Source organism: Ursus arctos, unplaced genomic scaffold (genome assembly GCF_023065955.2).
Source record: "Ursus arctos isolate Adak ecotype North America unplaced genomic scaffold, UrsArc2.0 scaffold_22, whole genome shotgun sequence".
Classification (NCBI taxonomy): Eukaryota; Metazoa; Chordata; class Mammalia; order Carnivora; family Ursidae; genus Ursus; species Ursus arctos.
In genome coordinates, this window is record NW_026622897.1 from 54,540,974 (window position 1) to 54,554,157 (window position 13,184).

The 13,184-nt window shown below is 60.4% G+C and overlaps 1 protein-coding gene across 2 annotated transcripts in view; it reads right to left on the bottom strand.

Annotated features, from left to right (window-relative positions):
* Positions 1-1,212: 1,212 nt before the first annotated feature.
* The window catches only part of ARHGEF17 (Rho guanine nucleotide exchange factor 17), a 57,214-nt gene continuing 45,242 nt past the window's right edge, over positions 1,213-13,184 (bottom strand). For both annotated transcript variants that reach the window (XM_044390965.3, XM_026518046.4), the window contains 18 exons: positions 12,514-12,630; positions 12,206-12,298; positions 11,809-11,985; positions 11,444-11,494; positions 11,083-11,192; positions 10,892-10,977; positions 9,278-9,396; positions 8,728-8,941; positions 8,088-8,161; positions 7,294-7,493; positions 6,839-7,137; positions 6,074-6,323; positions 5,704-5,790; positions 5,318-5,385; positions 4,930-5,078; positions 4,353-4,527; positions 3,964-4,233; positions 1,213-3,080 (listed from right to left, as the gene is read on the bottom strand). In XM_044390965.3, the coding sequence (XP_044246900.1) occupies positions 2,884-3,080; positions 3,964-4,233; positions 4,353-4,527; positions 4,930-5,078; positions 5,318-5,385; positions 5,704-5,790; positions 6,074-6,323; positions 6,839-7,137; positions 7,294-7,493; positions 8,088-8,161; positions 8,728-8,941; positions 9,278-9,396; positions 10,892-10,977; positions 11,083-11,192; positions 11,444-11,494; positions 11,809-11,985; positions 12,206-12,298; positions 12,514-12,630 (2,736 nt within the window). In that variant the 3' untranslated portion in view covers positions 1,213-2,883. The remainder of the gene's footprint in view (positions 3,081-3,963; positions 4,234-4,352; positions 4,528-4,929; positions 5,079-5,317; positions 5,386-5,703; positions 5,791-6,073; positions 6,324-6,838; positions 7,138-7,293; positions 7,494-8,087; positions 8,162-8,727; positions 8,942-9,277; positions 9,397-10,891; positions 10,978-11,082; positions 11,193-11,443; positions 11,495-11,808; positions 11,986-12,205; positions 12,299-12,513; positions 12,631-13,184) is intronic.

The following is a 13,184-nucleotide window of genomic DNA, read 5'->3' on the forward strand; positions in this document are numbered from 1 at the left end:
TCAGGGCTGAGCACCTGTCCTCAGGCTGCCCAGTGCCCCGGGATGTGACCTCCTGAGCAACAGCTGGCTGGGCCAGGCCCAATCCTGCTGAGGCCCTTGAGCAGGGAAAATGCCGGGGACCCGACCTTGGGTGTCCAGTGCTGAAACTAGAGTCTGGCCAGGGCCCCTCTGTAGGGGCAAAGAGGCCCCGAGGCCACAGAAGCTGTGAAGCAGCGAGCATAGCAGCCATTTGGCAGCAAGGGAGGAAGCAGAGTCTCACGGTGGGGGGGCCAGGTGTCCCGAGATGGAGCTCCAAGCTCTGGGCCGCTGTGCTGACAACTATTTAATTAGTGGTTCGACTAATTAGCCCCCCTTTATTTCAGGGCACAACAGATCTCTTCTTTGTCGGGGAAAAGATTACTGGCCCCATTTTACAGATGAGGAAACGAAGGGTTACAGGGGCTGCTCCTCGTCCAAGGTCACATAGCTAGTTAGTGGCAAAGTCAAGATATCTGTTCAGCTTCAAAGCCTGTGTTCTTTCTGCTTTGTTTCACCATAAATTCCACATGAACGCTGCTTTCTGCTCTGGAATGTATGTGTTTACTATCATCCCCTCCTCCCCAGATCTTCCAAGGGAAGCGATGCTGCAGAGAGATGTTCCAAGTGTGTCCCGTGGCCTTGAGGGCCCAGCAGAGCCGAGAAATGTGCATACTAGTCTGCAAAGCATGAGCCTGCGCTCCTCCTTCAGCACCCGATTTGTGTGAAGTGTTCACGACTTAGGTTGAAAAATATTCCAATGTGTTCCACAGAGCGGGGGAGGGGGGGGCTGCTCCGCCCTTTACAAGTGGTCGCCATCTTGAGCCCCGTGGGGGTTCCCCGGAGGGAAGGGATCTGCCCTGCGCGGACCAGGGCCCCATGGGTTGAACACCTTTGCATTCTTATGTCTGATTTAATGATGCACCACTTTGGGCCAGAAATCAGACAGACTTGGAGTCTACCCTTGCTCCAAACCTGAAGTCACCTTGGCTTCTGTCAGATTCCCCAGCCTCACATGAGGTTCTGCTGCAGAACACCATTTCCTGCAGGAGCCAACGGTTTCCTGGTTGCCTTGTTTTTCACTTGCTGCCTCTGTCAGCTTCCAGCTCCCAAGCCCCATCCCAGGCCCAGTGACTGGGAAGCTGTGGGGATGTACACTTACTGGGATGTACTGGGAATGTACACTTACACGGACATATAATTATGTATCATGCTTTATATTCACACGCATAATCTGTAAGGGATTCTAACACGTCGCCCTGGTTACAAAGCCATGAACGGGCACAAGGCCTCGTTTTCCTGACGAGACAGCTACAGCCCAGACAGGGGCAGCGACCTGCCCAGGATAACACAGCAAGTAGCGGCCTTGCCATCCCAGCACCCTTCTGGGTCTCTGAGTCCTCCGTTCTGCACAAGTGAGTGCGTGTTGGGAGGCCCATCGGCCGGGGAGCCCTGAGGCTCGTGGCTGGAGGCCACCGTGCCACTGATGGGGACTGGTCATTTGGTGTTTCTATTTATTGACTCTTTAAAATTCATCATCCAAGGAAAGTTAATACATGACTGTTTGGTAGCAAGAGAAACATAATCTAAGACCGCAATGACCCACGCACCCCAAACAAAACCAGAACCGAACAAACCCCATCTGAAACCAGACCTTTGGAGCTGTAGCTGAGGAAGCGAGGGGGCTGGGGGTCAGACTGGCTTCTGCAGTCCAGGGAGCGGGGAAGTGGTTCCCAGTTGAGGAGGCCATGTCCAGCCCCTTAGCTTTGAGCACTCTTCCTGGAGGGGCTGCCCTGGCAGGAAGGGTGTAAGAGAGGGTCTCAATGGTCAGAGTGAGGGGTCTCCCAGGCCCACCCTCCCAAGGTGACCATACGTGCCAGTGCATGAGACACAGGGGCTGGGGGGCAGCTCTGAGAAGAATAAGGGCCTTTCCTAGTCCCTGCTCGGGCCAGGAGAGAGCCTTGTCCAAGTCCCTATCAGTGTTACCAGATGTGGAAACCACTAAAGGCACTGCCAACAAGTTAGGAAATGCCAAGGCCTGGGGAGGTCCCCACACGGGAGTCACTGCGTCCTGCAGTCATCACCTTGTTCTGGGTGACTGAGGGTGCTTGGTCCTTGGCTCTGGAGACTGGAGGGCAGCCCAATCAGGACAAGGCCACGGGAAGCGTATGTTAAGAGGCAATGTTTTAGTGCCCTGAACATGCAGTGTGTGTGTGTGTGTGTGTGTGTGTGTGTGTGTGTGTGTGTGTGTGTACGTGCGCACCCATGTGTATGTGCACACATGTGTGCAAGTATGTAACGAGGGGGGATTGGTCCTTCCAGGAAGGCTCGCTTAGGGACCCAGGGTGGCCCCCAGAGCAGGAATAGGGTCTTTTCCCTTCTGTTACTTCCTCAAATCTCCCCCTGCCCAGGTCATCGCATAAATAAGTGCTTGGGAAGGTACACATCTAAAAAGGAACATAAATACTGTACACGGGAAAGGATTCTGTCCCCAGCCCTCCCCCTGCCCCCAGAAAACCCTCCAAATATTGCACATGGCCCTCCCCAGCCCCATGGGGTCCAGGCCCGGCCGTGTCTTTGGTAGAAGCTCCAGGGACGGAGGTCCTGGGCAGCCCGCGTGCCCCCTGCCCCACCCCCACCATGACCGGCAGCACCGAAGCAGCCAGAGGGTCGGGAGAGGCCTTGGCCCGCTGGCCAGCAGGTGTTCCAGCAGGAATACTTCCGCGGGGATGGGAGGGAGCCCACGCAGGCGCAGGCGTGCCCCGGGTGGGACGCTCCTGGTCAGAGTCTGCTAGGGAGTGTGGGCTAGGAGAGGCAAGCAGGCTGAGGGCGGGTGGGCGGGCCGGTCCGGGGCCACGGGGGACAGGGTCACACCCTCCATAGGAGGAGGTGGTTTGTGCTGTCGTCTCGGCCCACGGTCTCGCTGCTGCCACCACCCCCACTGCTGAGTCGGAAGTCCTCGTAGCCGTCACCGCCACTGATAACGAGCATTTTAGGCCTGGCTGAGGCAGGTCCTCGGTGCCGAGGGGAGTCCCGGTGCTCCAGGGAGGGCAGCTTCTCAGGGCCTGGGGGTGCAGGGAGAGGGTCCATTAGCCGGGGGGGCGGGGGGTGCCTGGTGGCTGTGCTGTCCCCTAAGGGCCTGCACCCCAGAAGATGGGAAGAAAGACGGGCACACTTTCTGTGGGGGGTCCTACTTCCTGTTAGCCAAGAACTTCTTCTTTGGAAAGAAATACCCACTTCCTGGCAGTCACACAACTTCTTACCTCTCTTCTGTATGTTCTAGTCAAGAGTGACATAAGTCCTCAGGGCCACACCTCTCGCTCTCGCACATGTACTGTCCTCCTCCAGCCGCTTCCTGCGTCCAACAGCCCTTTCCCAGCTGGGGAGCTCAGGTCTTCTCTGGGCGCTCCTGCCCGAGGCTTCCCCGCTTCCCATTCCCACAGCCACCTCCTCGTGGGAACGTGGTTTCCTGCCCAAAGCACGCCTTGGCTCACTGTGGCCCTCCTTGACGGCTGCCGTCTCCTAACACGTTTCACTCGCTAATCCTCACAGTCCTCGTCTGGTCTGCCTGCCTTTCTGCGACCTACTTGCAGCCGCTCTGTTTCCCGCGCTGCCCATCGCTTCCTGACGCCTTGCCCTAGACGTCATTTCTGGGCCTCTTTGATCTCCTGCCGTATGCGCGATTCCCTGCAGTGCCACAGTCTAATCCTTAGGTTACAGTTCTTAGAGTTCACTCCTGGCTCCTGTGACACTTCTGGACGAGTTTTACACACGCCCCATTATCCTAGAAGGTGTTACTTTGGGGACTTCAGAGCCTACTTCCTGTCGCATATGCCACTTCCAGCTCTGCACTACTCTCCTTCCCTTTTCAAACCTCTTCTGGCGGGATGGGGGGGATCTTAAACAGAGTCTGGGGCCCCTGGGTGGGGGGAGGATGTGCAAACGCACCCGTGTCCGGGGGAGGTGGTGGGGTCGGGCAGAGCAGGTTAAAGCCATCCGGCAGCTGGACTGCAGCCAAGAAGCGGACGTGGCCCGTGTGTCCCTGGCCTAGGCCGGCGGGGCTAAGGGGCGCTCTCGGGCAGCTGACGGTGCTGGGCGACGTGGGCATGGTGAGCACGACGCCGGCGCTGGTGCCCACCCACAGCAGCTCTTCGCACACCAGCAGCGCCGTGATCCTCAGGCAGGCGGCCTTGTGCTGCCGGATGATGGCGTCCGAGCCTGGGGGCGAGACGGACCAGAGCTGAGGCCGCGTTCGGATCCTGGCCCTGGCTCAGCCTCCTCCACGATGGGGCAGAAGGGTTCCGAGGGAAGGGGCAGTGGTGGACGGAGGTCAGTACCTGCCAGCATCCTGTGCACGGGAGATGTGACGTCTACCTCCGCCAGCTGCTCAAAGGTGTCTGGGTGGTAGAGACACACGTGGGCGCTGCCTTTCAACGTCACCCACACCCCCAGGCTGGAGTCCACCATACAAGCTACGCTGCGGCTGGAATCCTGGCCCACGCAGAACGTGTGCTGGTCGGGGCGGAGGCGGGGGGCAGGTGGAGAGCACAGGGGTGACTGGCAGGCCCGCCTTCCCTGGCCCCTCCCTGCCTCCTGCTCCACCAGCACCTGCCTCACTCCTACAACTCACACCAAACCTCCTCGGTCTACATGACCAACTTATCAAAGCCTGGTTTTACTGAATCCCCCCACTTACTCCTCAGGAATTAAAATGGAGCTGTCTTTCCCCTTGAAACTCAATGATTCTGTGATTGGAGAATATTAGAGCTTGAAGGGTCTTCAGATCAATCATTGGCCTCTCCCTGGACAGATGGCTGTTTTCTTATGGCCCCCATGGTCTCAGCTCCCTCTCTCATGGGCCAGGCTTACCCCAAATCACCAATTCTGTCCCCACTCCCCACCCCCCACCGGTACCTCCAGCTGCAACGTGTCCGGGCTCAGGACAAGGACTCGGTTCTGGCAGCCACACCACAGCCGCCCACCCACAGACACCATCTTGGTGATGGGGCTCCCCTGAGAACCCAGGGTCACTGACTTGAAGTTCTGGGGGTCCCAGAAATGGCCTGGAGTGGGAGCAGGAGAAGGAAAATGGAGCAAACTCAGTCCGGTATTACACCAGAGCCTCGTCCCCACACCCTGAAATGAAATGCTAAAAACCCCATTTGTACATGAGGACACCAAGGCCCAGAGAGGGCCTGAGAGGTGCCCAAAGCCACGTCTCCAGACTCATGGGCCTTGCGGAGAGTTCCAACACCAGCAACGTGGGCGGGGTGGGGCGCGGTGGGGCGCGGTGGGCACTCACCTGCTTCTCTTTGGTAGACCACAAGTTCTCCATTGGCCAGAGACACAAACACCTGGTTATTCAGATACCTATGCAGGGAAAAGAAGGAGGACTCAGGGGCTTCAGGAGGCCAGAGGAGGTCACCTGAGGCCAAGGGAGTCATAGACAGAATGGCTAGGGTTCCGGAGAGACCGCCCCTCCAGGCGAGGGAGCCTGAGGCTGGGAAGGGGTAGTAACTTGCCCACAGTCACATAGCGTATGAGAGGCACAGCTAGCCTAGGGTGAGGCCTCTGGCCTCCAGCCTCCACAGAAAGGAGGGGCCGGCAGAGCAGGGAGACCTGGGTGAACAGAAGGCGGCCTGCACGTGCAGAAGGGTCTGGAGCAGGAGGACTACCCAAGGGCCTTACACGATGCAGGTCACAGAGGCTGTGTGCTGGAGTTTCATGCTGTTCCTGCGGTCGCGGATGCTGTCGGAGGACTGGTACACGTGCACGCTGTGGATCAGGGGTGCGCGCCTGGGACCAGTGCTTGCGTACCCCGGCCCCTGAAGTCAGCCCTCCCCCTCTGCCTCCACCACCCTCTCCCCCCTGCCAGGTGCCGGCCCAAGGTCCCGAGATCCCACAGCCTCCCTGTGGGCTTCAGGCCCCCTGGCAGCCCTGGCTGGCAGTACTCCTGAGGTCTGACCCAAAGCCCTCCTGCTTCTGCTTCAGGATACCGTACGATTTCCCAAGCAGAGAGCTCGGGGTTCTGTGTCCCCAGCCCCTCTCCTGCCCCTACCAGCCATCCTCAGTGCCCAGCCACACAGAGCTCTGGTAGGCCTCGGGGTCAACGCTCAGCAGGTCCTCAAGGCTGCCCCGGGTGAAGGAGCCACGGCTGGAGCGGCGAAGGGCTCTCCCATCCATTGGGCTGGTGCTGCAGGGACCGCCAGGCCCGAAGGAGCCAGACAGCGGCAGGAAGCCAGGTTCCTGCTCCTCCTCTGAACTGGTCGTCTCTGCCGTGGCCTCCTTGGAGCTCGGGGTCTCCTCATCTGAGGGAGACAAAGGTCTCTACCTCCATTCCCCTCTGCCGGGCCCAAGACCTGATATCTTTCTAGTTGCCGTCTCCCCTCAGTGCTTGCCCCCTGGCCGTGTCCCTCCTGAGGGCCTCCCGCCGCTGTTCTCCTTCCCCGAGGCGTCTGCACAGCTCCGGCCTTGCTACTCTGCTCGTTTAATGCCACAGGCTCCCGGTCCTGACCTGGCCCACTCGAATCCACCATGTCGTGGACGGGGCATCAACCACCCCACCCCCTCCTCCATCTTCCCTACTTAACCAGGCATTTCAGGGTCTTCAGGATCCGGCCTGACCGGCCCACTGCCCTCTGGGTCGTTGCTGTTACAGCGCCCCTGCCCACCTTGCTGGCTCCCACTGCTCTGTGTGCTGACATTTTGAGACTTGATTCCATGCCTTTGCCGACGCTGGTCCCTCCTCGCCCATCAGTACCTGCTGGGTGCCCCCTCCTCTGTGCAGTCCACCCTGCCTGACAGCCCCAAGCCGGGCACTCACTGCCAAAGCTAGAGGAGATGGTGGACCGGCTGGCTTGGCTCTGCAGGGTTCCCGAGGGGCTGGGTGAAGACTCATCGTCGGAGTCACTGTCAAAGGGCACCAGTTCCGGGCGGGGGTCCCCTTCGGCGGGGCCTGGTGCCATCTCCAGCCCCGAGCCTGCAATGGAGATGTGCAGGCAGGGCTGGGGCCCCGGCTCTGCCAGTGTTGCTGCTTCTTCGTCCGCGGCCTCGACGTCCAGTTCTGGACCGGGGGTCTCCAGTGCCGTCTCTGGGGGACTCCTCAGTGAGGCAGGTCGCTCCCTGTGAGATGTAGGAACGGGGATGAGAGCCGCCAGGAGCCGAGGCTCTGCCCCCGTCAGCCGCAAGCCCACCAGGCCCACCCCACCCAGCAGACACGCCTGCAACCACAGAGGGGTTGGGGCAGGGATTTGTCCCGCCCGCTGTCCCTGGCCTCACCTGTGGCCATGGCGTTGCAGGCCGGGCACGGCACCTATGCAGAGGATGCGGGCGGAGCAGACGGCGATGCAGGCCTCCACGTCGGGCTCGGCACGCAGGCTCAGCAGGCACACCTGGCCCACGTAGCCGTCGCTGTTGCACACCCACACCTCGGGCATGGGCTCGGCGCAGCTACTCTGGGTCGGGGCCGCGCACGAGAACTGCAGAAGGCACCAACGGACAGGGGAAGGTGAACGGAGGTACTGCGGCCAGCGCCCCACGCTCTCCAGCCGGCCGGCGGAACGGAGGCAGGTGGGCCTGCGCGGGTGTGCACGAATTCCTACTACACCCCTCCGTGTACACGTGTACACACACACACACAGCGTGTGCGCCCCTCTGCAGATCAGGGCCGTACCCCTGTGTGATGTCGGTGTCATCCATTCGCATACACGCGTGTGCACGCACATCCACACACACGGAAACCCTAAATACGACCGCGTAGGTGTGCGGTAACAAGTGTGGAAAACAGTGACCTCTGTCCGGATGCACGCAGACTCAGAAACGCGTGTAACTCAGACACCTCACAGGAATCAGACAGCTTTCGTTCACATGCACCCATAGATGTGCGTGGCCACACCCACATGCACGTGACACATGTAGCGTCCACATGTGTGTGCAGAGCTGTACACTCAAGGACACTGGGGGGCAACTGCCATGTTCAAGATAGGTACGTGAGGTTGTACCCAAAACAGAAACACGTGACCACGTGCTGCTCTGAACACGTGCGCCTGCATGACCCAGGCCCCTCCGCGCACCTGCATGCCGCTGCGGGTTTTCATGATGGGGATGGCCTTCAGGAACTCCGGGTCTAGACAGCTTTTGCTGGAGGCTGTAGTGGAGGTGGACAAACAGACACTGCTTAGCACCCACCTCGCCCTTGACCATTTCCCATCCTCCCCTGCTCTTCACCGTCTCTCAAGGGAAAATGAGGTGGCTGTAGGTTATGCCCTGCTTGTCCCTGGCCTCAGTTTTCCCAACCAGACCATACGGGAGGCAGACCCAGGGGTCTCTATCCAGGGATCTTCTGAGCCACAGACACTGATTAATAGCTTTCCCTGCTCTAGGCTTGCTCAGTGTGTGTGTGTGTGTGTGTGTGTGTGCGCACGCGCACGTGTGCGTGGCGGGGGGCAGGGAGGAGGGTCCTGGCCTCCTCTCCCACAGTAGCGCCCCTGCCCTAAGCTCATCCTTTTCATCCACTGGATCCCTGCCGGCGAGGCCCTGGGGAAGTCCCGTGTTTCTCCGTAGGAGTCTCAGTCCACCCTCCCACTAGCAGGGACTGCAGCACAGGACACGGCGGTCTCGGGATTTCTGGCTCCTGATCTCACAGACCGCGGCATGGTGCTGCCCGGTGCCTGGAGGCGCTGGAAGGAGGACACCAGCATGGGTCTGGCTTACCCAGCTTCCTCTTGGCCTCATCAAAGGCCTGCTCAAAGCCAAGGCGGGCATCGGAGTGAGGGAACTCGAAGATGAAGGAGTCCGTGCCCTCAGGCCTCGTGGTGCACAGCTCCAGCTTGGTAGGGGGGAAGGAAAGCGCGTAGCACAGTGCCTGCTTCTCCGACAGGTCCCGGTGCATGGCGGCTGAGAGGTCCCGCAGCGCTTCATCCAGGCTCTGCCGGGAGGAGGACCCAGGCCTCAGGCCCTGACGGCTCCCCACAGCCTGCTCCTGCCCTGAGAATGCAAGTGGGGACCTGCCTCTCCCCACCTACCCCCAGACACGACGGGCCCTCTCTCCTCCCTCAGCTGGGGACAGAGCTGTGTCTCCACCCTCAGGCCTGGAACACATCACTTCCCTCAGCTGCGGTGAGGCTGTATTTCCCCTTCCAATAAGTGACAGAGAGGAGTGACCTCTCCCTCAGGCAAATGAAAAGGCTGCTCTCTCTCCGTCGGATAGGGTCTGGGAGGCCCCACCGCCCCGTTCCCCCAGCCTCAGGCAGAGGGCACAGACCTGGTGGGGGAAACCAAGGCTCTCAGAGAGCTTGCTCATCTGGCCCAGGGTGGTCAGGTCCTCGTCTAGGCGGCTGATAGCCTTCTGGATATTCTCCCGATTGGTGGCTTGAGATGCCCCTGGTGGGGACAGAGGAAGGCCATGGGCAGATACAGAGGAGACAAGGTCAGGCTTGGACAGACATTCTTCCCTCACAGTCTGCAGCTCAGCCGAGAGCTCATCAACCCCCAGACCCGAGGAACAAAGCGACAGATAGGCAGCTGGCAGAGAAACACCAGGCCTGGGAACAGGGGAAGGGCCTCCTGATTCAGAGCCACTTGGCACAGGGTGCTGGTCCCTTGGAGAGCCCCGTGGCCGAGCACAAAGAATAAACAGCAGGGGCTCTACAGCTCCTGCAAGCTCCCGCTGACAGGGGAGTCAGCCGGGCAGCCAGAGCCTCAGGCGGTCGAATCTGCTGACCAAGGGACTCAATCCCCCGACAAAGGAGGGAAAATGAGCTGATGCTCTGGATTTCTCTCGTCCTATCCCATACCTGACCACAGCCAAGTAGCTGGCCCCACAAGCCAGCTCAGCATTCCCCCCCCAGCGCTGTCTGGGACCAGGAACCCACCAATGGGCAGAGTAGACAGCAATGGAATGTACCAGAAAAGCTAAGGCTTGGGTCTCCTACTCCTTCTGAAGGACACTGTCCCCCCACAACCCTCACTGTCTGGGCAGTCCTGGCTTCTTCCTTTGACCCCGTCCCACTCTGACCACACTTGATTAGACAAGCAATAGACACCCAACCTAAAGGTAGTCATTTTATCGACTGGCCTGTGCTCCAGTGAGAGGAGACAAACTGCACCAATCACCAGCTGGCATTCCTACACGGGGCCCATGTGAGGCAGGCCTGGGTTTGCCCTGGGGGCCGCTGCAGCTAGGGACAGAGTCCGGACCTGAACTGCCTGCCACCCCAGAGGTGCCCACACCACCACCCCAGACCAACCGGCCCCCTCAGAAAGGTCAACTTCGGATCCTGGAGCAGCTAGGGAGAAAGGCCACGATGCAGAACAGGCCATGCTGGATCACAGGAGTTGGAAGGAAGGAGGAAGCAGAGAAAGTTGAGAGCAGCGAGAACGGGCAGACGCACAGAGACAGACACACAGACACACCCAGCAGGAAGAGCAGCTCTTGGAAACCGCCTCAGCTCCTGACAGCCTCAGCCCCAAACAACACGGGATCCTTCCAGCCAGCCTTTTGCTTGGACTGACTTGAGTCTCTGCTCCCGAGGAGCAAAACTGCTGGACCGGAGCAGTGTGTCATCGTCTAATTGGACGCTGGTGCAGTGGTCAGTGGCTACTGGCGGCTGTGTCTGCGCCCCCCGCACCGCGCCAGCCTAGGTGAGGTCCCTGCCGGTCAGAAGGTGGCCTGTGTGCACAGGTCCCAGTGCAGCTCTGCGGCAGGGACAGCGATCCTGCATGCCACCCCCTCATACTGGCTGGGAAAGTGAGGCCCCAAAGCAGAGAAGCAGATGGATACAGGCAGCCAGCCTGGCCGCAGCTCAAACCCTCCAAGGGGGTCTCTGAGAGGCGGGCCCGGCCACCAGAAGCCCCAGGAGGGCCCAGGCCAGCCCACCTTTGATGATGTCCGCGTCCCCCAGCGGCAGTTTCCATAGCAGCTTGTACTTGCTGGCCGTGTCGATGACGCTGGCTGCCGTGTACCTGCGGGGAGCCACGGGCGTGCTCTGGCCAGGCTGGGGCAGTGGGGCCCAGGGGGCCCGGCTGTCCCTCCCAGGGCCCAAGCCCAGCCCCGCGCCAGCCACTCACAGGCTCATGGAGCTGCGCCGCAGGGAGCCGGACTTCCTCTTGAGGGTCGTACAGACGACCAGGTCCGTGAACAGGAAGAGGGACCGGTCCTTCTTACCCCCGACGGCCTTCTGTGGAGCCCCAGGCAGGACTCAGGCCCAGAGGCCCACCCTCCTGCCCACCGTGCCCAAGGGGACAGCCAGGCCCAGAGAGGGGTGAGGGCTCTGCCCCAGATGCCCAGAGGCAGAGGCCGAGTTGGGACTCGACCGGGGACTCCTGTTGTGGGGAAGAGCAGGGAGGCCCAAGGGCAGCAGGTATGAGCAGAAGTGTGAACAAAGTGGGGAGATGGGAACAGGTGGGTAAACAACGGGACGCTTCTTACCACTTCGATGACCATCTCCTGCCTTAGGAACCGCCGCAGAGGGGCTTGGAGCTGTGGGCCAGGAGAGACAAAACACCGTGGAGGCCGATTATGAATCCCGCCCCCTCCCCAGGCCCCAGAGACCCCTCGGCCCCACTCCATGGCCAGGCCAGTAGAAGCAGCATCCCCTCCGCCTTCCAGGCCGCGGGACATGTGGCCAGAGACAGACAGGGAGGAGGACACGGACGTGGACGGGGACGGGTGGGGGTGCTGGCAGGCGTGGACGCACGCGCCGCAGACGCTGCCGTGGAGGTGGGTGTGACGGTGGCGGCGGGTGGCCGCACGTGCAAACACAGGCGTGGGTGGCGCGGGGGGTGGGCACTCACATCCTCCATGCCCTCGATGTGGGCCTCAATCTCCTGCAGCACACGGGCGTGCCGCTCGGCCTCCTCGGCGCTCCGCACACCCTTGTTGATGCGCTCGGCCACCTGCTTGATGTTCCGCTGAGCGTCCAGCAGGAGTGGGTGGTCTGGGTGGTCCTCAGGCGTGTGCTTCAGGAGGTCCTGGGGTAGAAATGGGGATAAGACCGCTGCTCATTAGCTGCCCCTTGCAGGCCCTGGGGACCCACACTGACGGCTGGAACAGGAGGGACTATAGGGAGACTCCAGAGAGCACTTCTTTTCCTACCCAATCCCTGGGGACTCTGATGTCAGGCTTGACCAAGTAGTGCCTCACAGCTCCCCCGAATCCTCACGTGCCTTCCAGCCTTGCCCCCCTGCCCACCTTCACCAGAAGCTCATAGCGTGGGATCCGCTGCACGGGCTTGATCATGAGGTCAGATAGCGCCTGCTTCTCCTTGTTCTCGCGCATGCTTTGCTGAAGCCGGAAACAAGGTAGATGGGCACCCGTGTGAGGAATGTCATGCAAAGAAGGGACTGTCCAGGGACAGGTCCCCAGCCAGTCCAGCCCAGCCCAAGGGCAAAGACTGAACGGTAGGCTGAGGCTGTGGTGCCCAGTGTGGGAGCTCTTGCCCCTCCCAAAGCTGGCCCAAGGTGAGGGTCCCGTCCATCCCCCTGAGCTACCCACAGTACCTCCAAGAACTTGAGAAAGGCAGGCCTCGCCTCCTTGGCCACACGCACGGCATCCTTCGCATTGAGAAAGTTATCAACGTAGGCAGAATAGATGTTGACCAGGACATCCTTGGAGAACTGTGGGTGAAGAGGCAGGTTGGGGACCTTCAAGATGTCCCTTACTCCACCTCACCCTGTCCTGCTTTCCAATGATTCACAAGTCCACACCCTTTCCCTCCAACTGGACATGATATGGTCCCTAAGGGATGGGGCATGTGCTCCCGTGTCGTGTATACAGGTATGTGTGACCGGGTGAGCAGGTGTGTGCCTGTGCACCCCCCCCCACGTATCTTACCTACGGTTTGTGTGTACATGGACATACATATGCCCAGACGTGTCCTGTAGATCGGGCTCTCCCATTTCCAACTGGGCATTTCCATCCCTTGGTCTCTAACCCCACTATGTCCAGCCAGGCAGGTCTCCTTCCTCTTAGAGACAGACTCATTCCCGCCGCTTGGCCTTTGCTCATGTAATTCTCTCCACCAGAATGCCCTTACTGCATCCACATCTCACCCACCCTCGGGGCTAAAGTCCAACTGTGCCTTCTCCAGGAAGCACTCCCTGCCCTGATCCGCGCGGGACAAGCCTCCCCTCTGTAAGGAGATAGGGATGCCCATCCTGTCCAGTAAAAT